The following is a 27008-nucleotide window of genomic DNA, read 5'->3' as shown; positions in this document are numbered from 1 at the left end:
AAGCAACATCTGGCAGCCAGTGCATTACACACATTAAAGCATCCCAATGCTATTGCACTGTATATATACTATATTGACAGACTATCCAATATGATGTTATGGTTGATTATTTTAATCAACCACAAAATCATGTCGGATGTTGTCTTTCACATTCCGTGACTGTTAATGTCAATCCCACATATTTATATATATATTTTTTTCTTTTCCCTGCAGCCTCATTGTGTATTGCTGGCATCAAAGGAGAACTCAGCACCAGTGAAACTGGGTGGCTTTGGTGTGGCTATACAGCTGGGAGAGTCTGGACTGGTGGCTGGAGGTACTAAAAAACATGTTTTCAGCTAATCTTTTTGCACTCAAATCTGATGTTCTATGTTGCACATAAATAGTTTATGCAAAACACATTAATGTTTTGTATGTTCTTGCACTGCAAACCAGTGGCTTCATGGAATAACCTCTGGTCAGCATGATTCTTTGTAGTGAAAGCATAGATTGTTGAAAATAATACATTTATACTGTATGTCATAACAGAGAAGAGCTCCCCCAGATTTGCTGTCAGAAATCAAACATCAGAAGAAAATAGCATCTCCTTAATATTTTGATTTGAAGAACTGAAACTCATCTTGTTTCCAAAGCATGGGCATGTCATCCTTTCAATACTTATTTTAGACAAAACCACTAGCTAACTCTAACTTAGTACTTACCTCACTTAACTAGACTTAATAAGTGGGTCTTGAATTTCAAATCTTTCAAGCAGTAAATGTGTCTTGATTAATGAGCTCTTTGTCATTTATACCATTTGTGAGTGGCTGTGAATGCATGATTGTGTTTGATTGTTCAAAAATTGTCAGCAACATCTCTTTTGTGTATGTTTGAATGGATGCTCACATGTTGACTATGCTGCAGGCCGGGTGGGCACTCCTCAATTCATGGCACCAGAGGTGGTGAAAAGGGAACCTTATGGGAAACCCGTCGATGTATGGGGCTGTGGAGTCATCCTCGTCATCCTTCTCAGTGGCTGCCTGCCCTTCTATGGCACCAAAGAGCGCCTGTTTGAAGCAATCATAAAAGGAAGATACAAGGTAGTGATTTAATTGCATAATCTGTTAAAATGAAATAAAGCCATACAGAAAACAATTACAAACTAGTCATACACTGATTTGTTTAGTGTTTAGCATAATGAGGTATGGAAATCTTATTGATACTGTTTCCACCTGGTATTAAGATGCTTTTCAGGTGATCTGATGACATGTTGTCAGCCCTAAATACAGGTCCAAATGGGGTCTAAAACTTTTTGTGATCGGATTGAGGTATTAATGCTAATCCGTCCATATGCATCCCAGCAGCAGTGAAGCACCACCTCTCACCTGTCAATCAAACGTTGCGCTAAAACAAAAGTTTAAACTTTGCTGTTTATGAGTGGATTTAAAAGGATATAACTGTTCCCAAAATGTAAAAAAATGTATACATACACAATTACGAGAGCATCACAGATCTTCTTTAGTGTGTCTGATATCAACACAGATGAGAAGCACGAACACCTGAAGGTCCTTTAATACAGGTAATCCACTAAAATAATGGATCATTTTGCTTGACATGTTGCATTTGTGCTTGGATTAAATTTCAACCACATCTGGGAGAAACAGCGCACCATATTTTATTATTATAATTTTTTTTACTGTCTTTTCTGACATTTTGTGATTTAATATCATGCAGTAACACACTGACACATTGATTGATGTATGTCGTCATCAAACAGAGTCCCTCCCCTACAAATACGAACACAAGTAGTCACAGGAGATGCATTTAAGTGATCAGTTGTGGACAGCGATTTGTCTCACCTGACCAAGTGTGATCGGATCACCTGAAATGTATCTTACTACCAGGTGCAAAGGGGGTTATTGATTGAAGTATTTTCACCCAGTTACCTATTACACATTAATCTCCACTACAAACCAGCTCTGATACCCCCTTTTTCCTTTCTGGCCTAGTTTTGCACTATTTCACTTAAGAAAAGTTGGTAATGCACTCGAAGAATTGGCTCCACACAGGCCCCTTAAGCCTTCTGTTCTCAAGGGTGGTGTAGTGTTCTCACCACATTCAAAAGTAAAAACAACAACAACATCTAAAGTCTGAGTAGACTGACATAAAACAAAATTAGATTGATGATTACACTAAAATTGCCTTACACAGTTTGTTGCGGACACCCTGTTGCTATTTTCCTCGTCCACATGAAAAAAAAGGATTTATTAAGAAATATCATATGTATGATATTTACTGTATCTATATATATATATCATATGTATGATATTTACTGTGTCTATATATATATATCACATGTATGATATTTACTGTGTCTATATATATATATCACATGTATGGTGTCAGAGCTCCGGGTTTGTTCTTTCATCTATTTGTTTGCTTTACAGTTGAATCCCAGGCAGTGGGGCCACGTTTCAGAGAGTGCCAAAGATCTGGTACGCCGTATGCTGATGCTGGACCCTGCAGAGAGGATCACTGTGTATGAAGCTCTCAACCACCCCTGGCTCAAGGTACCACCAGCACATAAGAAACTTGTGCTTCTTAATCTACTTAATAAACACTTTGCTCACTACAACTGAGTACAGGCAGACATTGAAAAAAAATCAAAGCTTATCTATTTTAAAAAATCTGGTTATTCTTAAAATATTACGCTGCTTTCTTAATGAACGTTTGGACTTTGTTTTGCTTAACTATTATAGTATCTTTTTAATATTCCATTGTTTTCATACATTTATGTAATTAGAGATTTACAAAGCCATTTCTGCTTTTAATCATGTACTTAGGCTATCCTTTGTTTTTTTGGAGTAGCCACCATAAGAAGTGTGTGTGTTTGTGTGTGTGCGTGTGTGTGTGTGTGTGCGCGTGCATGTGTGTGTGTGTGTGTGTGTTCTTTTCCTGTTAGGAGAGAGACCGCTATGCCTACAAGATCCACCTTCTTGACACAGTTGAGCAGCTAAGGAAGTTCAATTCCAGGAGGAAGCTAAAAGTAAGACACCAGCACTAAAGAGCCTCTGCTCTAAAGAGCCTCTGCTCCTGGTTCAGCTGCTTTTGTGCACATTAATTTTCTGAGACAAAGACAACAAATATATTGTAATAAGGACTGCCAAAGGAAATGTACAAGAATGCACAAAGAAATTTGAGGTTTATCATTTGAATTAAATATTTATATTTTATAGCCCTAATAGAAATATAGAATGTATATACAGTACTGTGCAAAATTCTTAAGCACATAAGTTGTTTCACAAAAACATTTATCTTAAGATGGTTATTTATACCTTCAGCTTTAATGTGTCAATAGGAAATATATATTTGAGACTCTCAAACATTCCTTTTGCAAAAAGAATAGAATAGTAGAACATGAAGCCCTGCAGCAGATGGCATGGCACCCACAGAGCCCCCCCAACTGAGCATCAAGTCATTCTGGGATTACATGAAGAGACAGAAGCAATTGAGACAGCCTAAATAGATAGAAGAACTTTGGCGAATTCTTCAAGAAACTTGAAATATCCTATCTGCCAACAACAAGTTTCCAGATGTACCTAGGTTGGTGCTGTTTTGAAGACAAATGTGGTCACACCAAATATCGATTTAGCTTTTTTTATGTTTACTGGACTTGTTATGACGTTAATTAAAAAGTATTATTTTTAAAGACATTCTCACAATGCAACATTTTCACAAGTGCCTTAAACTGTTGCACAGTACTGTAAATGGTTAAGGAGCATATCTCAGTATTTAGACTCCAGGTTAAAAATTCCAGGTTGATTTATATTTGTATGGTCTGCCAGGGTGCGGTGCTCGCTGCAGTCTCCAGTCACAAGTTCAACTCTTTCTATGGCGACCCACCTGAAGAACTGCCTGACTTCTCTGAAGAGCCGACATCATCAGGTACTAAAACAACCAGCAGAGATGAAAGGTCATCTCCTATCCTACCCACACTGTTTTCCTGCTGTGATGGGTTTTGAGATGAGTTAGCCGTCTCAAATTGACTCGTCACAGCACTTTCATAACATTGATGTTATCTGTCTGATAAAGAAAATTAGCTTCTGGGTAATAGTTAGTAGTAATAGAACAAGCGCTTTGAAATTTGCAGACAAATCAGAAGTGTTCCATTTTGATAATGTAAAAAAAAATTCACTGTACCTATTACAGCAATCAGTAAAAACATCAAACTCATCAAATAGCCATGTGTCATAAATACAACCAGCCAATATTTCTTTGACAATTATGTTGGTTTTACTTTTATGCCGCATTTTCACTTATTCACGAAATATAAACTGAACATAAAATATCACATACCATTACTTAGATGCGGCAATTATCTTTTAAAGGAGCCCTCACATAAGGTAATCAGATGCATAGATTGTTAGATAATATACACAAAGCATAACGTTACGTATGGCCACCAGTAGATGGCGCCAAGTAAATGACACAGACTCAATAATTCAGACTCATTGTGTCAAAGGGCACTCATTCTGTGAAATTTCATTACTTAAATCATGCCTGCATGTATGCAAACCTTTAGTCATGTTGTGTTTGCATGTGTAATTATTTATTATGTACAATTATTATGTTTTATTTATTTGGAGAGGCTTTCTGACACATGGAGACTTTTTTTGGACACCTATGCTAAATTATTTTTGTAAGGCTATAACTTTTGATTGCTTTGTCGTATCAACATACTATTTTTCTCAGAAACAGTTGACATGATTGGCACCTTATTTACACCCAGGAACTGTATATAATGTCAAATCAGAAAAATAATGAAAAAAAGTACATTTTTGGCAAGATTTTTTCCAGCAGTTTCTTAGGCTGATAGTCTAAGAATGTACAATAATCTATATCATTAAAAAATGTGATAAGTTTTCTTTACAATGATACCAAACACAAAAGACCCTCCGTTTTTTTCTTGAATTATGAGCTTTTAATTTTAGGGATGCGACTGAAACACCCTTAGAGCTTAAAAGGCTAAACGGGAAAAAAAAATCAAATGGACCTGAGCCGTATCTATGGACTAGAATATCATAGAGACTTTGGGTGAGCTCTTTTGACTTGACCACCTTGCAATGCCCTCAATTAAAACACTTTTGCAGCAGCATAGCAATGCCTTGGCAATCACCAAAGCATGGTGGCGGTTTGTTTTGCATAGGTAAGCACTGTCAAATTTTCTTCAGTAAAGGGAAGAATCTAGGTTTTTAGCAATTGTCACAGACATTTCTGTCCAGTTAGGATGCTTTCACACTTGGTTCGTTTCCTTCCCCTGCCCCCGCTGGTCTCTGTTCACAAATTATTTGGGTCCGAACCATGGTCTGAATGCATCATCAATGTGAGTACAAGCAGCTGTTTACCACTGTAACTGGGTAACAACTCAAGAATACATCAGCGTCGCTGTGTTAAAGTATTCATCTCTTTGAATTTACCACCAAAATTTGCACAGAATGACACTTATGTTTGTCTGCCACGGAAGCATTGAATGTACAATGATGTGATGAATGTTAGCGTTTGTGTGCCGCGGGCCCGTTGATGCATTGCAAGAGATGTGAAGAATGTGAGCTGCTCTCTGATGCTGATTTATTTGGAGACAAGCAGGTATTGGAAATGCATTATGCCATAAAAAAATTACGATCCGGGGGGCCTGGGTACCTCAGCAAGTAAAGACACTGACTACCACCCCTGGAGTTTGCAAGTTCAAATTCTAGGGCATGCTGCGTGACTCCAGCCAGGTCTCCTAAGCAACCAAATTGTCCCGGTTGCTAGGGACGGTAAAGTCACATGGGGTAACCTCCTCGTGGTCGCTATAATGTGGTTCGCTCTCGGTGGGGGCATGTGGTGAGTTGTGCGTGGATGCTGCGGTGGATGGCGTGAAGCCTCCACACGTGCTATGTCTCCTTGGTAACGCACTCAACAAGCTATGTAGTAAAATGCGCAGATTGAGATTCATCCTCCGCCACCCGGATTGAGGCGAGTCACTACGCCACCACGCAGATTTAGAGTGCATTGGGAATTGGGCATTCTAAATTGGGGAGAACCGGAGTGCACCCGAGGTCGGAAAACAGGATTCACATCATCCAAACAAACCGAACTTAGACGTCAAATGGTGACGTCAAAAAACCCAGGTGCGTACCAAAAGTGTTAGTCTAAAAGCACCCTAAATCACCGGATGTTTCATAGTTAGACCTCATAGTGTAGATTTCATATATTTGAATTCATTTCAACTACTAGTTCAACTACTTCAATCAGTTTAGATAAACTCAAATTGGTTTGTGCGTATTCTTAACATGGTTGACGTTTCCTTTTTCCTTGTAATAGCACTTGCGGTTACTGTATGTTTTTTTTTTTTAACCTCCCTGTACATTTAATATAGATTTTTTTTTTATGAGATTCACACATATCTCCCACATGTAAGCAGGATTCAATCTAAAGAATGAATTTATTGTTTTGACAGTAAGGATTTCAATACCATCATTTGTATGTGTATGAGTTGTAATGAACATACTCCTCATTAACTGTTTGTTTTGTATGTGCTGTGGATAGCTTTTATCTCTCATCACATTACATTGCATCTCTATGTTATTAATGTAATAATTGTTGCTTGTTTCTATGCTGGCCATCCCACAGGACTGCTAGCGGCAGAAAGTAGGTGTAACTGTCTGTCCCCTTACATGGCTTTAATTAAAACTCTGATGTAAAATATGACTCGTCCCTGGATATGTGTAGGTGACTCTCTGTGTGTGTGCTTGTGTTTGTGCGTGTACACACACAGGGGCTGTGTCACAGGTGCTGGACAGTTTGGAGGAGATCCATGCACTGACGGACTGCAGTGAGAAAGACCTGGATTTTTTACACAGCGTCTTCCAGGACCATCACCTCCACACTTTGCTAGATGTAAGAGATTGTACTATGGATACAGGCTTACCCACATGCGCGCACACACACACACACACACACACCCTCAAATATTCACCTTTTTTTTAAACCACAAAAACCTAGATTTTAAGATACGGTTACAGCTTGCTTTAAATAAGTTACTTTCAAGTACAACTTTAAAGATGATATCAAATATTACAACTTTTATTTTGCATTTCAAAGAGTCTGCAATGACCTAGTCTCAGCCTCAGAGATCTTGCACACAAATATAGCAAAAGCTTGCTGTTTACGCAATCAGTCTGACATGGAAAGAACTTTTTTCCGGTCTGCTTCTGAAGAAGATCTAGTTGCTGTATTTGTAAGTTTGCGAGGTTCGTGGCATTAAATCTTTGAAACATCCACATGGGTTATGGTTAATTTCAGATTGACCTGCCCCTAAAAAGCATACAAAAAATTGGAACTGTGGTTGGTCACTTTGCATGTCACTTAGCCTTTTCTAGGGTAAGATGATGGTTCTCGGCCGGAGTAAGCTGTAGTGTTGACCAGAAATCATACTGATAATCAATAGTTACGCAAGACAAGCAATTATCTGGCTATGCAAGACAAGCAATGACCTGTATTTAAGAGACAATTTTTAGCCAAAATGTACTGATTGCAGGCACCATCCCTTAGGAACAATTTATGTTTATGTGCACACGTATAGTAGGCCAGGATTTGATCTTAGTAACACTTGTTTTCTGCAGTGGGCTGATGACATCCTAAATGCTTAATCATTATCCAAAAGCCATCCAAAACAAAAAGCATCTATGCTACAGAAATCAATCCTCTGCTAAGCAGTTGCTCTATCATTTTAAATAATTTCCTAGAATTCTGTGTAGTTTCTTCTCAAAATACTAAAGTGAAACAGGTAACGCTGTCCAGTAGATCAATTATCATCACTCCAAAAATTATCTTTGTCAACTTTTCTGTTTTTTTAAGAACTAAATTAACTTTGTTCATTCATTGCATTTATGTATGAGTGTCCATGCACACACGTCTCTGCATGTGTTCAGCTTGTTTTTTTTTTTAGAACACATTCTGTATAATGGCATTAAGAGTTTTTTGTGTGCTTGTGAATAAGTGCAGCTGTGTGCGTGCGTGCGTGCGCCAAGGCCTCTATCAAAAGACGTACAGCTTGGTACCACCCAGTGTGGATGATGGATTCTATTTCAATAGCCACAGGCAGGAAGGCCTGCCCCTCATGCCAGTACTCTGTGGGTAAGATTATCACCAGGAGGCTGTGAATGCATGTTGTCCCATTAAGAACTCAACTCCTACCCTGAATAGGGACGGAATCAAAAGCTCCTATTGTCATTCTCCAGGCGTTTTTCACTGTTGCGGCTCCAGCAGTATCTGTGTATCAGAAGCCCTGCTCCAGACAATTAGACATTGCCATCCTCTCTATTGAAGCCATGGTCATAGAGCTCTGTGTGTAACTCTACCTTAATGAGACAGAGGAAAGAGGGATTGAGATCTCATCAGCACCAGTTGAATTCTTTGTGTGGTTTTTCTGAAGTTTAGCATTGGCTATGCCTGGTTTATTTGCAGTTTGGCTGTGGTGAGTAACCTGGGGCATTTTCTTAGCCATAGACCTTCTTTGGAAACCCTATTTATTGTTACTGTAGGTTTTTGATGCATGCTAACCATTACATATATGCTGCTGACTTTGATATCTCACATGTTTTGAGACTGTGTTTTTGTAATGTTGTGAAATGGAGTGTGAACTGAAAATCTGTAGAAACTGATAGCATCATGCTGTGCTACTTTTTCTTGAAAAGACAATGAAACTCTATGGCTCTGAACGGCTCCAAAACCTAGTGTACTGCCTTGCTATCTGCTGACTACATCTAGCTAACTGAAAAGGATCATCATAATTGAATAATTTAGAAAAATATTTGTTGACAGCAACTCTATTGCATCAAAATATAATGTGTAGCACACTGCAGACTTGACTCACAATTGATACCATTAGACTTTGACATGAGTAGAGTATTACCATGTTGCTAAGTTCACAGCACTCTATAAAGCAAAAAAGAACAAAAATAGCACACAAATATAGGGTAAAATGTTCAATTGGAAATAAAAAACATTTATATTATTTTGACACTAGAAAGTATGGATATCTTATTAATTCTGAATATGTTCCTTGAAAATTCTTAATTTTTCCTTACGTCTAATGTTACAATAGACCAAAAATTATTTCGAATTTGAAATAGATAATATTCAGTTGATATGTTTGTGGCATCTCATGAGCACACCTGCGCCAATCCGCATCTTATTTTGAAGAATTTATACCCACGTGTTCTACTTGCATGCTTGTTTCAATGACAGATTGCATGAAGAGATATAAAATATGGCTATACTTATGGGAGCCTATCTGTACATTTATCATATTTTAGCTTTAAGAACTGCTAAAATCCCTAATAATATTCTATATATTTTTAATGTGATAATTGCAGTTGCTTCTTATACTGGTGTGGGGGAAAACAGTCTTATCACACTGAGTTTACTCTGCTGCAGATGCGCATGTTTAGATTTGAGAGTCCATATGCGTCTCGTATCTTCTCACTGTATTGCTTTTATTTTTCTAAGCAGTCTTCATTTTGCCTTTGTTCAAATGGCTGGTAAAAAACTATCAGTTGTAGAATTTTTGCTTTTATTTTAAGTGCAAAAAGACACCCATAAACTTTCTGTCTGTATGTTGTCTTTCAAAAAAATTGCTATATCTATTTGATATATCTTTTTATTTTACACATAGAAAATAATGGTAAATATAATAACCAGGATTTGTTTTTCCAAACGGTAAACTACACCCTATAGATAACCAGTGTTGCCAAATGTATCTATGTGTTAATGCAAGTCTTTGGTTGTAATCATTCCAGTCTCAGCTGTCTGTGGGTGTTTTGGAACCTTTGAAACTTTCATTTTTAAAGATGGGATAAAGTTTGAAATTACAGAGGATGTTTTCTTCTTGTTTTTAGCATTTTTGCATTTTTAGCATTTTTGTCATGTAACATTTAGAACTGGATAATATTTAAAGCTTCGAGGTACTGGACAAAGATAACATAGGTTACTTGATAGTCCTGTTAAAGTGCTTGAATTTCACTCTTCAAAAAGCTGTACGAACCCTGCAACAAAAATCCATTAACACAACACATTGACATACAGTAAGAACTGAGACTTTCAACACTACATATAAACACATAAAGCTACATGTTTCCATTAACATATGTGCAAAAATACCAGATATATCAGAATAAATGCTAATAATTTATAAATTTTCAATTTTGCAGCTGTATGACAAGATAAACACCAAGTCCTCACCACAAATCCGAAATGCACCAAGTGATGCAGTTCAAAAAGCCAAAGAGGTGAGTGCTCTCTACTTACAGAAAGATGCATTTGCAGTGTCCAAACATTCAACATTGAGTTTCAGAGAGGTCCTTCGTACAAGTTTCAATTGGTTTGTAGATAAAACTAACCCTAACCAGGCCTACTCTTCCTCCTCTACATACGCTGTCCAATATTAGAAAAGACACAATATAAAGTTAACAATCTCTTTTCAATATGCTGTTGAATGACCTGGACATTTCAAAACTCACTCCTGTTAGTAAATATGGTTGTCAATACCAAATGCTGACTGTGTGAATGTGGCTTTTGTATCTGCAGACTACTGTTCTAGTTTGTGTTTTTAATATAGCACACAAGGATTTTCTGAAATGACTCACTGCATGACTAAGTCAAACCTTGGCTTTCCTAGAAAGAGTTATTTTACTGCAAATTTTCAGATTTATCTATAAAGTATTTCTTTCTTGATCATGGCTTTTGCAGGATCACTGTTTATATAGTTTAGACCTCATTAGATGCTTTAAAGGGGATACATTTAGAATATCTCATAAAGTGCTGATGCATACTGTGTGAAAACACTCAAGAGTAGTTATGTCTCTAAATCCATCCCCTTTGAAGCATTGCCACATAAAACAAAAAAATATAGTAATCAGTAATCGACTAGTTCATCCCTAATAAAATTATAGTTTTGCAAAATAAAGTTTTGCAGATGATGGTCCCACAAATCTATTATAAAAAAAAAAAGAAGCACATTTTGTCTAATATTTTCTAATGGCAAATCAGTTACAGACATTGTTCTTTGAGGTATTTATTTCTGGGCATTAAGTCGAGCAGTATATTTGAGCAGTATTTAAATAATCCTCTCTTTACGCTCTCTGTTTTTGGATATTGTTAAAAAAACACCATGTGGCTGCTAATGGGATTTTATATAGTTCAACAGACAGCCTCAAAAAGAGGTCTGTTTTGTCAATGCTTTAAGAACATACAGCTCAGTTTATTATTCATGTGACATTTACAGATCCCAAGTTGTCTGTTGCTGGTGTCAACACATGCCTGTTTTCCTCCTGTTGATATAGACATTATTAAAACCTGTTGCAATTAGAAATCTAGAATAACAAGTGTATGTGTTTTTTTGCTTTTTGCTTATTGATTAGACTTGAAAGAAAATAAATAACAGCATAGTAATGGACTCTTTAGGTTCTTTTAACACTGTTCAATTATATATATATATATATATATATATATATATATATATATATATATATATATTTCAGTTTCTAAATCTCTACAAAAAACAGAAATTAAGATTAAGAAGTGATGCTGCCAGTTCCCCTTTTTTCTTAACACACTAAATGAAAGTACAGTAAGACATTGTCCATTAACTCTAATATAACTTTAAGAGTGATTACAAAACCCTTTCTGGCTCTGAACTGCAGAGATGATATTTATCCAAGATTTTCAAGTACAAAGTCAACGTGAAATCAAAATTGACCCTATTTATTTTTTTAATATTGGTTCCTAGTTGTATTGTGAACAATTAATCCATGAACGTTTTTTGAAAGAAGAAAACTGTCTTTGTAATCGTTCATCAAATTAATTTGAATATCTTGCTCCGCCTCTGAAACAACATAATTGTTTTGACTGATATCATAAGGCTGCACGAGTCTGGAAAATAATGTTAACCAATACCCAAATAGCTATTTAGTCATTGTTTAAGGCTACTGTTGTAGGTAATGCAGCCTTTCTAAAATCTTGCCAATAATTAACACTGTATTTAAAGGTAATAAAGTTAATGTAATAACTAGGGCTGTCAATCGATTAATATTTTTAATCGAATTAACTACATGGTGTCCCGATTAATTGATCGCCGTTAATCGAATATACAAATATTTGCTGAGAAAGCCCCTCATATAACAATAACGTCTAGGTTACGTATGTAACCTCAGTTCCCCGATGGAGGGGAACGAGACGTTGTGTCTCCCTTGCCACGTCGCTGAGCCGAGCCCCTGTTGTGGCCGGACCATTTCCGGCTCCTCAGAAAAATCCTGAATGAACTCCCATATTTGCGCCGCTTAAATACCCGTATGTCCGGGGGCGGGACATGCAAATACTGGCTGCCAACTCTCATTGGCCTTTTTTCATAGTACAGAGGTGAATATCGGCGCTCAAGAGAGACCCCTAGTGTCGTTCTCTGACACAACATCTCGTTCCCTCCATCGGGGAACTGAGGTTACATACGTAACCTAGACGTTCCCCTTCTGTCGCTCTCTTACGTTGTGTCAGAAAACGACACTAGGGGTCCACTTAAAAAAGCGCCATGCGCTGAGCCGTGTACGTGATCCGCTGATACAGGAGCGAGCAGGTATTCCTACGTGCAGAACGACCAACTGTATCAGGCCGCACGTACCCTTCCCCAATGCCCCATTTAAGCCATCAGGATTCCTTATCGTTACCCGGAGGGGGAACAAGGTGACGGCCGCCAACATGGGAACGGGCCAGCCTGGCTGGGCCTCTTTTCTCTCTATGTTTCTCGCATAGAGCAACTACGGCCGGGGCCCTTACACGCATTGAGGGAAGGGGTCTTAGCCCTTGGTAGGGCGGGGAAGACCCTGCGGAGGCCACACCTACCCAGAGGGGAGGCAAATTTGAGTGGCACATACATCGCATGGCCTATACCTAGGCCTTATGCTGGAACAGTAGTGCTGGTGGTAGCACCAGCCTCAGAGAGGGGAGCACACAGCACAGCACCTGAGGTAGCTGTGACTGCCTAAGGGAAACACGGCGTCAACTCACGTGAGGGGACAGAACCGTGGTTTTACACACAGGGGAGTCCGAGCAGGAGGCCTTACCTGTGGGGCCCCTATACCAGTACAGGGTAGCTAGCGGTACCCGCAGTGGTTTGGGTCGGCGAGTCCCTCCGCGAGAACTGCGACCCGCAAGGGCTAGGGGAGGAGCCAACCAGTGTCCCAAGCCTGGGATCTCCTGGGAAGAAGGCGCACTGTTTCCCTGGTTAGGGGAAGGGCTGGGTGCAAGCGATCCACCCGGTCAGATCGTCGGCGTGCCACCGAGTTCTACGGGCTCGGTACCTGAGAGAACACGGGACGAAACTGACTCAACTCCGAGATTGTAGAATCTCGCAAAAGTGTTAGGTGTTGCCCAGCCCGCAGCTCTACAAATGTCTGCTAGGGCAGTGCCCCTAGCCAGTGCCCATGAGGACGCAACACTCCTGGTGGAGTGGGCTTGGACCCGCAAAGGGAGGGGCACGGCCTGGGTGTGATAAGCCAGGGAAATGGCATCGACAACCCAGTGGGCGAGTCTCTGTTTGGAGACAGCGTTCCCTTTCTGCTGTCCCCCAAAGCAGACGAAGAGCTGCTCAGAGCGTCTGGTGCTCTGTGTGCGGTCCAGGTAAATACGTAAGGCACGTACCGGACACAGCAGTGAGAGGGCTGGGTCTGCCTCCTCCCGGGGCAGCGCTTGCAGGTTCACCACCTGATCCCTGAAGGGTGTGGTAGGAACCTTGGGCACGTAGCCCGGTCGCGGTCTTAGGATCACGAAAGTGTCTGCCGGACCGAACTCCAGGCAGGCGTTGCTAACAGAGAACGCATGCAGGTCCCCGACCCTCTTGATGGAGGCGAGCGCGATCAGCAGGGCAGTCTTGAGAGAGAGGGCCCTGAGTCCAACTGAGTCAAGTGGCTTTAAGGGGGGTCTCCGGAGTCCCATCAGGACGAGAGATCCCAGGAGGGAAATAGGTTAGGCCGGGAGGGAATCATCCTCCGGGCACCTTTTAGGAACCTGACGATTAAGTCATGCTTGCCAAGAGACTTGCCGTCTACCGTGTCATGGTGGGCCGCGATAGCAGCAACATACACCTTGAGGGTGGAGGGGGACAGCCTCCTCTCCAGCCTCTCCTGAAGAAACACGAGCACTGACCTAACTGTGCACTTCTGCGGGTCTTCGGCTCGGGAAGAACACCAGTTCGCGAACAGACGCCACTTCAGGGCGTAAAGATGCCTGGTCGAAGGGGCTCTGGCTTGGTTAATAGTGTCTATGACGGCTAAAGGTAGGCCGGCTAGGCCCTCCGCGTCCCGTCCAGGGACCAGACGTGGAGTTTCCAGAGGTCTGGGCGCGGGTGCCAGAGCGTGCCCCGTCCCTGAGAAAGAAGGTCCTTCCTCAGGGGAATTCGCCAGGGAGGGGCTGTCATAAGGAGCGTGAGATCCGAAAACCACGTCCGGTTGGGCCAGTAGGGGGCCACCAGAGTGACTTGCTCCTTGTCCTCCCTGACCTTGCATAGCACCTGTGCAAGAAGGCTCACTGGGGAAAAGCGTACTTGCGCAGCCCCACGGGCCAGCTGTGTGCCAGAGCATCTGTCCCCAGGGGAGCCTCTGTGAGGGCATACCAGAGCGGACAGTGGGAGGTTTCCTGGGAGGCAAACAGGTCTACCTGGGCCTTGCCGAACCTGTCCCAAATCAGCTGGACCGATTGGGGGTGGAGCCTCCACTCTCCGCCAGGCAAGGTTTGTCTTGACAGCGCGTCCGCTATCACATTGAGGTTGCCGGGGATGTGAGTAGCGCGCAGCGACTCCAGTCGCTGCTGACTCCAAAGGAGATGACGGGCGAGCTGTGACATGTGGGGGGAGCGTACTCTGCCTTGGCGGTTTATGTAAGCCACCACCATGGTGCTGTCTGTCCTGACCAGGACATGTTTGCCACGAATCATCGGAAGAAATTTCTTCAGGGCAAGACGAACGGCCAGCAGCTCTAGGCAGTTGATGTGCCAGCGCAGCGGGCCTTGGTTCCACCGGCCTGCGGCTGCGCGCCCGTTGCACACGGCGCCCCAACCCAATTTGGAGGCGTCGGTTGTAACCAGAACGCGACGGGACACCTGCTGCAAGGGTACCCCTGCCCGAAGAAAGCAGCGGTCTGTCCAGGGTTTGAAGGTTTGGAGGCAGGCAGTGGTAATTTCCACGCCGTGCGTGCCGTGGCGCCATGCTCGTCTCGGGACTCGAGTCTGGAGCCAATGCTGAAGTGGTCTCATATGCATCAACCCTAGTGGCGCGACCGCCGCAGAGGATGCCATATGCCCCAGGAGCTGTTGGAAACGTTTCAACGGGACCACGGTGCCTGGCTTGAAGGAAGCGAGGCATTCCAGCACTGACTGAGCACGCTCGTTGGAGAGACGTGCTGTCATTGAGACTGAGTCTAACTCCAAACCGAGAAAAGAGATGCTCTGGACTGGGGTGAGCTTGCTCTTCTCCCAGTTGACCTGAAGCCCCAAGCGGCGGAGGTGCTCGAGCACCTGGTCTCTGTGTGCGCATAGTAATTCCTGCGAGGGGGGCCAGAATGAGCCAATCGTCGAGGTAATTGAGTATGCGTATGCCCGCTCCTCGTAGCGGGGCAAGAGCCGCCTCTGCGACCTTCGTGAAGACGCGAGGGGGGACAGAGACAGGCCGAAGGGGAGGACCTTGTACTGATACGCCTGGCCGTCGAATGCGAACCATAGAAAGGGTCTGTGTCGAGGGCGAATTGAGACGTGAAAGTACGCATCCTTCAGGTCTACCGCTGCGAACCAATCTAGATGCCGAACGCCAGATAGGATTTGTTTCTGGGTGAGCATTTTGAACGGGAGTTTGGACAGGGTCCGATTGAAAACTCGCAGGTCCAAGATCGGTCGTATGCCACCGCCTTTCTTGGGTACAACGAAAGTAAGGGCTGTAGAAACCCTTCTTCGTTTCGGTTGGAGGGACAGGCTCTATCGCGTCCTTGATTAGAAGGGAGGCGATTTCCTCGCGCAGGGAGAGGGCATGTTCGCCGTGCACTGCGGAGGAACGAACGCCCAGGAAGGGGGGCGGAGACCTGGCAAACTGAATTGCGTAACCGAGTCGAATGGTCCGGTGCAGCCAGCGTGACGAGCTGGGCAGAGAAAGCCATGCCTCTGCACTCTGTGCTAGGGGCACCAAGGGGACAAGTATTTTGGACGTACCCGGCGGAGCTTCACAGCTGTGCGGAACAGGTAACGCAGCGTCGGGAGGCTCTGTGGCGTCCCGAGGCTCTGGTGCTGAGAATAAGCTCAAAGCACTTACCTTGTTCCGCGCACCCGGCAGGGGGCCGGTTCGTGACAGAGGAGGAGGTCTGATGTCGTCAGGGGGTGCGGCAAATGAAAAAACACAAGATTCTCCTCCCGGCCCTCCACCGGGGGACGGAGCGGTCTCACCATCTCCGGAGCTAACTTCTCGTCCTCTGGGTCCGCTGTCTCAGGGACGTTTGGGAGCCTTACGGGTCCTCGACAGGGTCCGTGAGGCAGGGGGCGTACGCTTCCTGCGGTTTGCTCGACGCTGGGGCTGAGAGCTGGGCCCAGGTTGGGGCGGAGCAGAAGGTCTTCTGGCCGCAGGAGGACGCCCTCGGCGAGCAGATGGGGCCTGGGCCGTGGCGGCAGGCTTGCGGCGCGTCATGATGTGAGAAATGGCCTCCGTCTGCTTCTTCACCAGGGAGAACTGCTGGGCAAAGTCCTCCACGGTGTCGCCGAAGAGGCCGAACTGGGAGACAGGGGCGTTGAGAAAGCGAGTCTTGTCGGCTTCACGCATCTCAACCAAGTCCAGCCATTGCTGACGTTCCTGGACCACCAGAGTGGCCATCGCCTGCCCGAGTGCCCGCGCTGTGACCTTCGTCGCTCTCAGGGCGAGGTCGGTCGCTGAGCGCAGTTCCTGCAGCGTGTCGGGATTAGGGCCACCCCCGTGCATGTTGCGGAGTGCCTTGGCTTGATGGACCTGCAGGAGAGCCATGGCATGCAGGGCAGAAGCGGCGCGTCCGTTAGCGCTGTAGGCCTTCGCGGTGAGCGAGGATGTTGCTCTACAGGACCGGGAAGGGAGTACAGGGCGGCCCCGCCAGGTGGTTGTGCTTCCGGGGCATAGATGGATCGCAACAGCTCTATCCACCTGGGGGATCTCCGTGTACCCGTGGCGCGCTCCGCCGTCGAGGGTGGCGAGGGCGGATGAGCAGGTGGCACGACGAGTGGAGAGGGGTGCTCTCCACGTAGACGTCAGCTCATCATGCACCTCCGGGAAGAAAGGTACTGGGGGGGCGAGGCTGTGAGTGGCGCCCCACGCCCAAAAACCAATCATCTAGCCGTGATGGCTGCGGGGAGGATGGAGGGTTCCAATCCAGGCCCACGCTATTGGCTGCCCGGAAAAGCATATCGGACATCTGCGCGTCGGCCTCCTGCTGGGCGTGCAAGCCCGAAGGCGGCAGCCCGGAGGAGCCCTCAGCGTCAGAGCCCACGCCCTCCGATGTCGCGGCGAACTCATCTGCTTCCATTGCCTGAGGGTAGGCAGACTGGCTGTGAGGCGAGTCGCCGCCACCTCGAGCGAGGACGGAGTCAACGAGCGTGCCGGGCGCTGGTGGTCCGAGGGGGCGTACCCGGCGGAGCTGCACCCGCTGCCATCCCCAAATCGCCTCCATCGCCAGCTGCATCGTCCTCAATCCCGTGGGAAGAAGGAGCGACACGGGGGGTGGCTGGAGTGGTTGCTTACGATTGTAAGCAAGCCGCGACCGCAACGTTGTCGTGGTCATGTTCTCGCAGTGAGAACATGAACCATCCACAAACGCAGCCTCGGTGTGATCACTGCCCAGACACACGAGACAACGCCTGTGGCCGTCGGAAGCGGAGAGTACTCTACCGCATCCAGGAACAACACAGGGGCGGACGGGCATCTTTAAAAAGACGCGTCCTTAAAAGGACGTTCACGCCGCTGTGTTTTTGCTCTTTTAGAGAAATTACTCTTTTGGAAGGAAATAACTCTTTTATGAAAGAAAGACTTGTGAGAGATCTTTCTTATTTCTGCAACTGTCGATGCGCTCAGGGGCAGGAAGTGCACAGCCGTGCAAACAGGAGAAAGCCGCTGTTGTGCGCCGCAGAATCCAACAGCATGCAGCAGAGGATAGCAGGAACTCGGTGTGTAGTCACGCAGCAAACTGCAAACACGACCATCGGCTCCGAAGAAATTTTGAATGAATTCCCGTATTTGCGCCGCTTAAATACCCGTATGTCCGGGGGCGGGACATGCAAATACTGGCTGCCAACTCTCATTGGCCTTTTTTCATAGTACAGAGGTGAATATCGGCGCTCAAGAGAGACCCCTAGTGTCGTTCTCTGACACAACGTAAGAGAGCGACAGAAGGGGAACTCCATATATAATGATTATACATATTTATATCAATATATAATTATACATAGTTATCTTTAAATATTAAAAAATTATATATATATATATAGCTACACATATATAAAAATATTCAGATAATTAAAATGCTTTACATTCTTGTAGCAGAAGAGTTAATCATTGATAAGTCCATACAAAAAGTGGCTTTAGAATACAATGTATTGTTTACTACCATATTATTGATCATAAGTCAATCATTGGCATACAATTCACAGCAATCCATTTCACAAGTGAATGTGTCAATCAGCTGGAGATTTATTATGAGGGCTTGTTTAAGGGCCTGTCAATTTACACCTACGTCAGACGTTTTGGGTGTGTTGCATCATAAACATAAAATGTTTAGGTCACTGTGTCAAGTTAAATTTAGTTTAATACTCAATTTTTAAACACATCTTGAGATCCCTTAGATCGCATTTGCGCTCCTTTGAGTGTTTTGAACACAAGAATGTAACGCATGTTTATGTTGTTCTGCCTACTGAAGTATTTTCTTCACTGTATAAACTGTGCGTTGCTCATACAGCTGAAATTTCACTTACTGCCCTCTGGAGTAAACAGTTGGTACTACAAGCTTGCATTTCTCAGGAATCTTCCTTATTATGGTCCATGGGCATGCGATTAATTGCGTTAATTAAAAAAAAAAGAATCGCACTGAATTAACGCGTTAAATTGACAGCCCTAGTAAAAACGCAAGAGCTATAGAATTTACAAAGAAGTGTTACCATTGGGATATGTCGAGATGTGGTGAAGAATGAACTTGACTTTCGAACTCCATGTCCCAGTCAAAAAATGTCCACAAAAGTGGGTGCCAGCAGTGTTTCAGGAGGGAAGTCATACTATACATACTATATTTTTTTTTATTTAATTTATTCTGTTGAATATTCTGTTTCACTTGCATCATTGGAAGTAATGTTGAGTAAAAGTTAATGGGGCAAAAGAGATTATGTCTCATCTTATACAGCAATTGTGTGAACAAAAGCACCTTAATTATATATTTTAAAAAAAACATGTCAACCACTAAACAATACCTAGCTCTGTGCAATCAGATAAGCATGATCAGTGTTAAGTGCCCATACATGAAACATGATGAAAGTAATCTTTATTTTTCTAAATGGTTCAAAACATCTGCATGCTGGAAGATTCAAACTATTTCCCAATGGTTTGTTCAGTTCTCAAACTGTAGCTTGATGGTGTACCTCAGTGGTTCTTTTGACATGGAGCCTTCTAAAAGAGGACTCAGACACAAGTCATACAACCAACAAAAATCAACCTCTTCCTTTAGTAATGCACATCAGAAAGGAGCTTATTCTGTTGGTAATTTAAAGAGCCTCTCAAATAACCTTCCTTGGCCTCTCGCTTGTGATCACTGCAATGGTGAAGGGTTTAAGGATTATCCTTTTTGTATTGCATAGAGCAGTGGGGTGCTAACTAAGGCCCTGTCCCAAATGGTGCACTTCATGCGGACTTTCGGTCTCGTGGACTTAAATTGCGCGTGCTCGCTGAGTCTACGAGTCCGTAGGCCGTCCCATTTAGCATTTTAACGCTCTGAAGTGTGCTCAGCAGCGCCCCCTTTGTACCCTTGAAGCGGTCTTCCGCGTAGATCCAGGCTTCATGCACTTCAAGTACCCAGGAGTCCTTGCGAAAGGCCAATCAGACAACTGGTGTGAAGAGCGCTTTCGCTCACGGACACAGACAATTGATAACATGGCTGAGAAGAAAATATTTAAGTGTAAGTATCATTATGGTTTTTATGACTGTGTACATTTTACCAGTTGTTACCTACAGTTTATACAAACATTATGGTCATCGACCAGTGGTTGATGTCTCAAACATAGTAATAGCACGCTGAATAATAGGCTGATCGCATAACGATTCATTATATAGAACCGAATGGCAGGGCTTTACTGAGTCATATGTAAGTGAAGTATGGATATTTAAACCTGTAAATTAAAAACGACATAAAAAAAACAAGGTACACATAAAAAATATAAAATACATATATATATATATATATATATATATATATATATATATATATATATAAGAAAAAAGAAAATTAAACAGTAAATCAAATAATAATGACTTAATGCATTAACGACTTTTGACAAGTTATATGTTTATCTACAAAGTCAATAACATTTACTTGCTTACCATTTCCTCCGTGCATAACATCAGCATTTGTATGCATGAAAAATAATCTTGTCTTCTACGACGTCGGAGCGTATAAATGTGATTTCTCTGCATGGCAAGCCATCTCGCAAACACAATAGTAAAAACAACAATAGGCAGCATATTTCCCCGAACCGAACCTGCAGGTCCTGTCCAACAATAACCACACTTCACGATCGAGTCTGTCCCAAAAATACTTCTCAATGCGCCCTTGTGGACTTGCGCGAGGGGCCCTGTAAGTCTGCACTACATGACGTCACCGAAGTGTGGACTCTGAGGAAGTCCACAAGTCCGGATTGTGCCATTTGGGACAGGGCCTAACCCATCTCCTCTCACTGCTTTCCCTGAGTGGCTGAAATTTACGGAGGTTTTGAAATCCTGTCTCCAAAACTCAACCTTCAACACTTTGCTGCTTCTTACATAGACTACAATTAAAAAAAATTATTATAACACTCCTGTGTATGTCTCTTATACTAAGACCTCCACTGAAGACAAGTCAAGCACAGCTTTGAAACATCTGGAATATGTAAACAGCAGACATTTTCCCAATCTTTGAAATTTATTTTTGTATTTCATTGTGGGATCATATGAAAATTGCTAGTATTGTATCTTTGTGTAACGTTTCATGGTCTTGTAAATGCCCGAGCCTCCGATTTAGTGATTTTGACTGGGATTGGATGAAGTTAGAGGCTAGTCACGTGACTCCAAACATTGATCAGAGATAATTCGTATGGTTTAAAAGGACGTTCAGGATCCAGCGTGCAATAGCATTCAGCAGGGAGTTGTGACATATCTCAAGTACTTTGCCAAATCTCCTCCTCCCACCTACCCCACCAATAAAAGGGGCCAATGAGCCCAAACAGTAGTACTGATTGGTCACAAGGGGTCTAAGGGTCATGCCAGAAATGTTTGTGTGTGTGAATGTGTGTTCTGATATATGATGTGTGGGGTTTCAGCAGTCCATTTTAGAGTTCTGTTGCAGTTTATTCGTTCATAAAGTTAAATGTAATATCTTTACTTACTGGTTGTGGTATAGCATATAAAGTGTGGTACTGGCAGCCTGAGGAGAAGCCTGATGAATGTGTCTGTCTGTAGGTATTGGAGGAGATTTCATGCTACCCTGAAAACACAGACGCTAAAGAACTGAGACGGATCCTAACCCAGCCCCATTTCATGGTGAGTCATAGAAACACAGCACTCTTTTTAATATTTATTTTGTTATTTTCTTTGCAAAAAACCTTAGGAATTGCAATGTGATCCTCACTGACACCATCTTTGCTCTTGGTAAAACATTTTAGCAATACATACACTGTTATATAGTGAAACAACAAGAGTGGAGTAATCTAGTTTATAGATTGAATACCTGGGTCTGAAAAACTTTCTTTAAAGAAATTAAATAAACTTAATTAGATCTTGATAAGAGCTCTGTATGAAGTGAATCTGTAATTTACTCACTAAAAAAAGGATATTATGTCGTCATTAGTCTTTGCAATCCTTTTCTGTAATTCTCTGCTGTAATCAATGAGGTACTCAATACTCTTGTGTTCAGAGAGCACTGTTCTTGTGTTCTTATCAGGGAAAAACAACAACCTACAGAGCAGTTTAGGACAGATGCAGCAGAGTTTGCCCTTCGCTCTGCTCCGACTAGTTGTCAATTAGGCTCATCAAGAGGAAAAGGCGATTTTATTGATAAAATATTTCTCAACTTTCTTTTAATTAAGTTTTTTTTTTTTTTTTATATATGGGTCCCTGATCATTTTAGTTTGACCTTATCAATTTGAGTGACACATTTCACCTAGGATTATTTTGTAAACCTACCCCAATTTAATGCAATGTAAAGAGGCTATTACTAAAGGACGGGGCAGCACAAACTACACTCACTGAGCACTTTATTGGGAACACTATGGTTTTAAAAAGTGGTCTTCTGCTGTTGTAGCCCATCTGCCTCAAGGTTCAACATGTTGTGCTTTCTGAGACGCTATTCTGCTCACCACAGTTGTTCAGAGTGGATATCTGAGTTAGTTTAGCCTTTCTGTCAACTTGAACCAGCCTGGCCATTCTCCGTCTCTCCTTAACAAAGCTTTTCCATCCGCAGAACTGTTGCAAATTGGATGTTTTTTGCACCATTCTGAGTAAACTCTAGAGACTATTATGTGTGAAAATCCCAGGAGATCAGTCATTCCAGAAATACTCAAACCACCCCGTCTGGCACCAACAATCATGCCACGATCGTAATCACAGAGATCACATTTTACCCCATTGTGATGGTTGATGTGAACATTAACTGAAGCTCCTGACCCATATCTGCATGATTTTATTCATTGCACTGCTGCCACACGATTGGCTTATTAGATAATTGCATGAATAAGAAGGTGTACAGGTGTTCCTAATAAAGTGATTGTATATTGTACCTGGCAGTAAACCCGCAGACTGATTAAATGCAGCATATTATGCAAATAATACATTCTGGCTGTTTTTTGTTTTTTTGTTTTTGGTGCAAAAACCTTAGCTAACATTATGGCCCTGATTTACTTAAGGTATGCGTGTTACATGTGCAAACTTGGTCACACACGCGCAATAGGATGTCTTGGCAATTTTTGCTTGTTTCCCCAAAATGAATATGCAATTTAGAGGCGAGACTCTAAACGTGCAAATTAAAGAGTTCTGTTGAAGCAAATAGATTAAATTGTTCAGGTTCAAAGTGTCTGAGAAAAGTGGGAAATTAATAATGTGGAACTGAGCAAGATTGATCCAGGCTGCAAGGGACTTATTTGGGGGTTTTCAAGAATATTTTTAAGTGGGGGTCACGTGACGCCAGGCGAGGATCGGACGTGTGAATGGCGAGCTCTGCTCACTTTGCTAGGTTTAATACTTTTTATGACATAAATCGGTGAGATTCGATACACTCTTCCATAAGTGTTCTAGGAGGAAAATTTGTCAAAGAATTCAAAATCCTCGGGCTCTGGAGACATTAAAAGACACTTACGTGCTGACGCCCCCGAGCAGGCTGTGGGCCTGGGAGTCGATTTGGACGGGGAGGTGCGGGAATTGCGGTGGGAGATACTGAAAATGTTGGCAATGCTGAATAAGATCGTTGCTGACTTGGAGGATCTTGCTGTAATATGTCAATCGATCACCGCCATGGAGGCGAAGTTTACTGATGTGGTTACAAGAGTGGGGGATGTTGAGAAATGGATCGATTACCTGGAATCATCAGAGAGGGAATTATCTGCTAATCTGCTTGCAACCAAGGTGGATTCGTAGCGTGTCTGGGAGAAGTTGAAGGACATTGAAAACCGTAGCCGGTGGAATAACATCCATATCGTAGGAGCACCGGAGGGAGTAGAGGGACAGGATATGGTAAAATTCCTGGATGGGCTTTCGATTTTTCCGAATTTACTCAACATAGCATGCCATAAGATGGAAATCAAGCAAGCTCACAGGGTTGCTGTTTGGCAATCCATGGAGGGAGACAGGCCCCGATCAATTCTGGCCCAATTTCTGAGATCATCCGAAAAAGGTCTTGTGCTATGTGAGGTGAGAAGTAAAGGACAGCTTTCTTGGTATAACCACAGCATTTTCATGTTCCCAGACTTTGCGAACTCGACAAGAGAGAAACGTGATAGATTCAAGTAATGCAAGAAAGTTTTACATCAACGGAAGGTCGCTTTTGCATTGATATTCCCATGTCAAATTTAGAATAGATGCTAAGGATGGCCGTAAAACATTCACATGCTCACAGGAAGCGATGTCCTTCACAAAGTCAATGGAGTGAGCAAGTCATCTTGTTTCACTCACAATGTAGTGGACCGGCTCACTGAACATTCGCTCGCCTGTTTGAGGAGTCTGCACGCTTTTGTTTGTGCTGGTTCCGCCTAGTGACTGGAGTTTATTTTGTAGAGAAACACACCTTCAGGACAGTTTAATGGATTATATTTTTCTGTGTAATTCTGCCTCACAAAAGTTTATGGTTGAACCAGTGTTGGAATGTGGTCTTTACAATCTTGTTTTTGACACACAATCTATTTTTTCTTTATGTGTCAAAATGTCAAATGTTAATATGAGTGGATTTTCTCTCTCCACGTGGAATGTGAATGGGTTAAAGCACCCCATAAAAAGAAGGAAGGTTATTTATCTTAAGCATTAGAAATATGATATAGTCAAGTAATGCACATTTCTCCGCAGGAAGCTGAAAAATTTGGAAAGATATGGGGTGGGATTTGTTTTTATAGTGCTGGCTCGAGTAAGAGCAGGGGAGTCATTACGTTGATAAGTAAACATCTACAATTCAAATGTCTCAAACAGAGTAAAGATAAATTAGGAAGTAAATTAGGAAAGATAAATTAGGAAGCTGAAATTCAGGGACAAAGTCTTATTTTAGCTAACATTTATGCACCTAACGTGGATGATCAGGGCTTTTTTATAGATCTTGAAGGGATGTTGCAAGCCGCTGGCACTCCTCGTGATATAATATTGGGAGGAGACTTTAATCTTTTGATGGGCTCAGTCTTTGATCATAGTGAAGCAAATGTGTGCAAGCCCCCTAGAGCAACATTGACGCACCACAGAATGTTTAAAAATCTTGGCCTTACAGATATTTGGAGAATTTTGAACTGGTTGGGACTATACATTTTTTTCATCAGTCCATAAGATCTACTCTAGAATAGATTTTTTATATATATATTCATGTCCCTCATTTCATCTGTTCATCTGAATAATTTTTGTGGCAGATCACGCAGTGGTGTGTTTAGAGGTGTTGCCAAATATTGAGAAAAATAAATCATATAGTTTGCACTTTAATGTATCCCTTTTGAAAAACAAATGCTAAAGGCTGAAATCAGTGTCTATATGGAGACCAACCTTTGTGGGTGTGGCTTGGGAGGCACTTAAGGCGGTTCTTAGGGGCCGGATCATACAGAATGCCTCATTCAACAAAAAATCCAAAGCACAAGAACTCGTGGAATTGGAAGGGAATATTAAAAATGCAGAGGCACAGCTGAAGCGCCGAATGTCATCTAATGGCCTCTGAATTGAACTGATTGAAAAACAGATATAATACTATTTTTGTCACAAAAGGTGGAGTTTTGGCTATTCAGGGAAAGTCAGTCATACTTTGATTCAGGGGATAAGGCAGACAAACTTCTGGCTAGATATATAAAACAGTGAGTCTTTTTCTACCATTCCCTCAATTAAATCTGCTGGTGGTAAAATATTTACCTCAGCCATTGATATTAATAATGCTCTTAAAGAATCTTGACCGCTATAGTTCCACATCTTCATCTACTGATGAAGATATTAGAAACTTTGTGGAGCCATTAGAACTTCCTAAACTGCCGACTGAGCAAAACAAATCTCTTGATTCTGAGATAACCTTGGAAGAGCTTGGTGAGGTAATTAAGGCCTTACCTACAGGCAAGGTTATGGGGCCATAAGGCTTTGCTGCTGAATTTTTTAGATCTTATGCTACAGAACTGGCTCCACTTTTGCTAGAAGTTTATACGGAATCATTAAAGAATGGAAAGCTTCCACCAAAAATGACAAAAGATCAGTCTGATTCTTAAAAAGGATTAAGATCCAAGTGAGTGTAAGAGTTACCATCCAATTTCCCTGATTCAGCTAGATGTTAAAATTGTATAAAAAACAAAAATTGGCTAACCAATTAAGTGAAGTTATGACATCTACATATAGATCAGGTGGGGTTTATTTGGGGCCATAGCTCTTCTGATAACATTAGGCGTTTCATCAATATCATGTGGTCAGTAGCGAATGATCAGACTTCAGTTGCTGCCATCTCACTCGATGCCGAAAAGTCATTTGATATGGTAGAATGGGATTCTCTTTTTAAGATTTTGGAAATGTACGGGTTCGGGAATACTTTTATTGGATGGATTAAGTTATTTTATAGACACCCGGTAGGGGCGGTACAAACAAATTGGTTAATTTCAGATTATTTTACTCTGGATAGGGGCACCCAGCAGGGTTGCCCTCATTCCCCATTATTGTTCTGTCTTGCCCTGGAACCATTAGCAGCCACGATAAGAAAGGAGGAGGATTTTCCAGGGGTGGCGGCGGAGGTGTGGCGCATAAGCTTTTGCTTTACGCAGATTATATTTTATTATTTGTCTCTGACCCTAGTAGATCTATGCCTTGCCTCCACAGATTTATTCATTCCTTTTCTAAATTCTCAGGATACGGAGTTAATTGGTCTAAATCCGAAGCTTTGGCTCTGACAACGTACTGCCTGGTGACACCTTTTCAGTCGGGCACCTTCCAGTGTCCCAGCAAAAGGTTTTAGAGCCATGTGGACAGGTGGACTTCATTACATTTATCTATGATT

General features: G+C 42.5%; 1 protein-coding gene across 8 annotated transcripts in view; it reads left to right on the top strand.

The window, feature by feature from the left end:
- LOC127654699 (peripheral plasma membrane protein CASK-like) overlaps positions 1-27008 on the top strand; it is a 237015-nt gene that overhangs the window by 184180 nt on the left and 25827 nt on the right. For 5 of the 8 annotated variants that reach the window (XM_052141981.1, XM_052141987.1, XM_052141986.1 and 2 more), the window contains 9 exons: positions 214-316; positions 904-1079; positions 2427-2549; positions 2942-3025; positions 3825-3924; positions 6655-6672; positions 6800-6921; positions 10236-10313; positions 21767-21847. In XM_052141981.1, coding sequence (XP_051997941.1) covers positions 214-316; positions 904-1079; positions 2427-2549; positions 2942-3025; positions 3825-3924; positions 6655-6672; positions 6800-6921; positions 10236-10313; positions 21767-21847 — 885 coding nt within the window. The remainder of the gene's footprint in view (positions 1-213; positions 317-903; positions 1080-2426; positions 2550-2941; positions 3026-3824; positions 3925-6654; positions 6673-6799; positions 6922-10235; positions 10314-21766; positions 21848-27008) is intronic. The other 3 variants (XM_052141989.1, XM_052141985.1, XM_052141983.1) reach the window with 1 other exon arrangement.

The sequence above is a fragment of the Xyrauchen texanus genome, chromosome 14 (genome assembly GCF_025860055.1).
Source record: "Xyrauchen texanus isolate HMW12.3.18 chromosome 14, RBS_HiC_50CHRs, whole genome shotgun sequence".
Classification (NCBI taxonomy): Eukaryota; Metazoa; Chordata; class Actinopteri; order Cypriniformes; family Catostomidae; genus Xyrauchen; species Xyrauchen texanus.
This window is presented reverse-complemented; position numbering and strand designations above follow the sequence as displayed.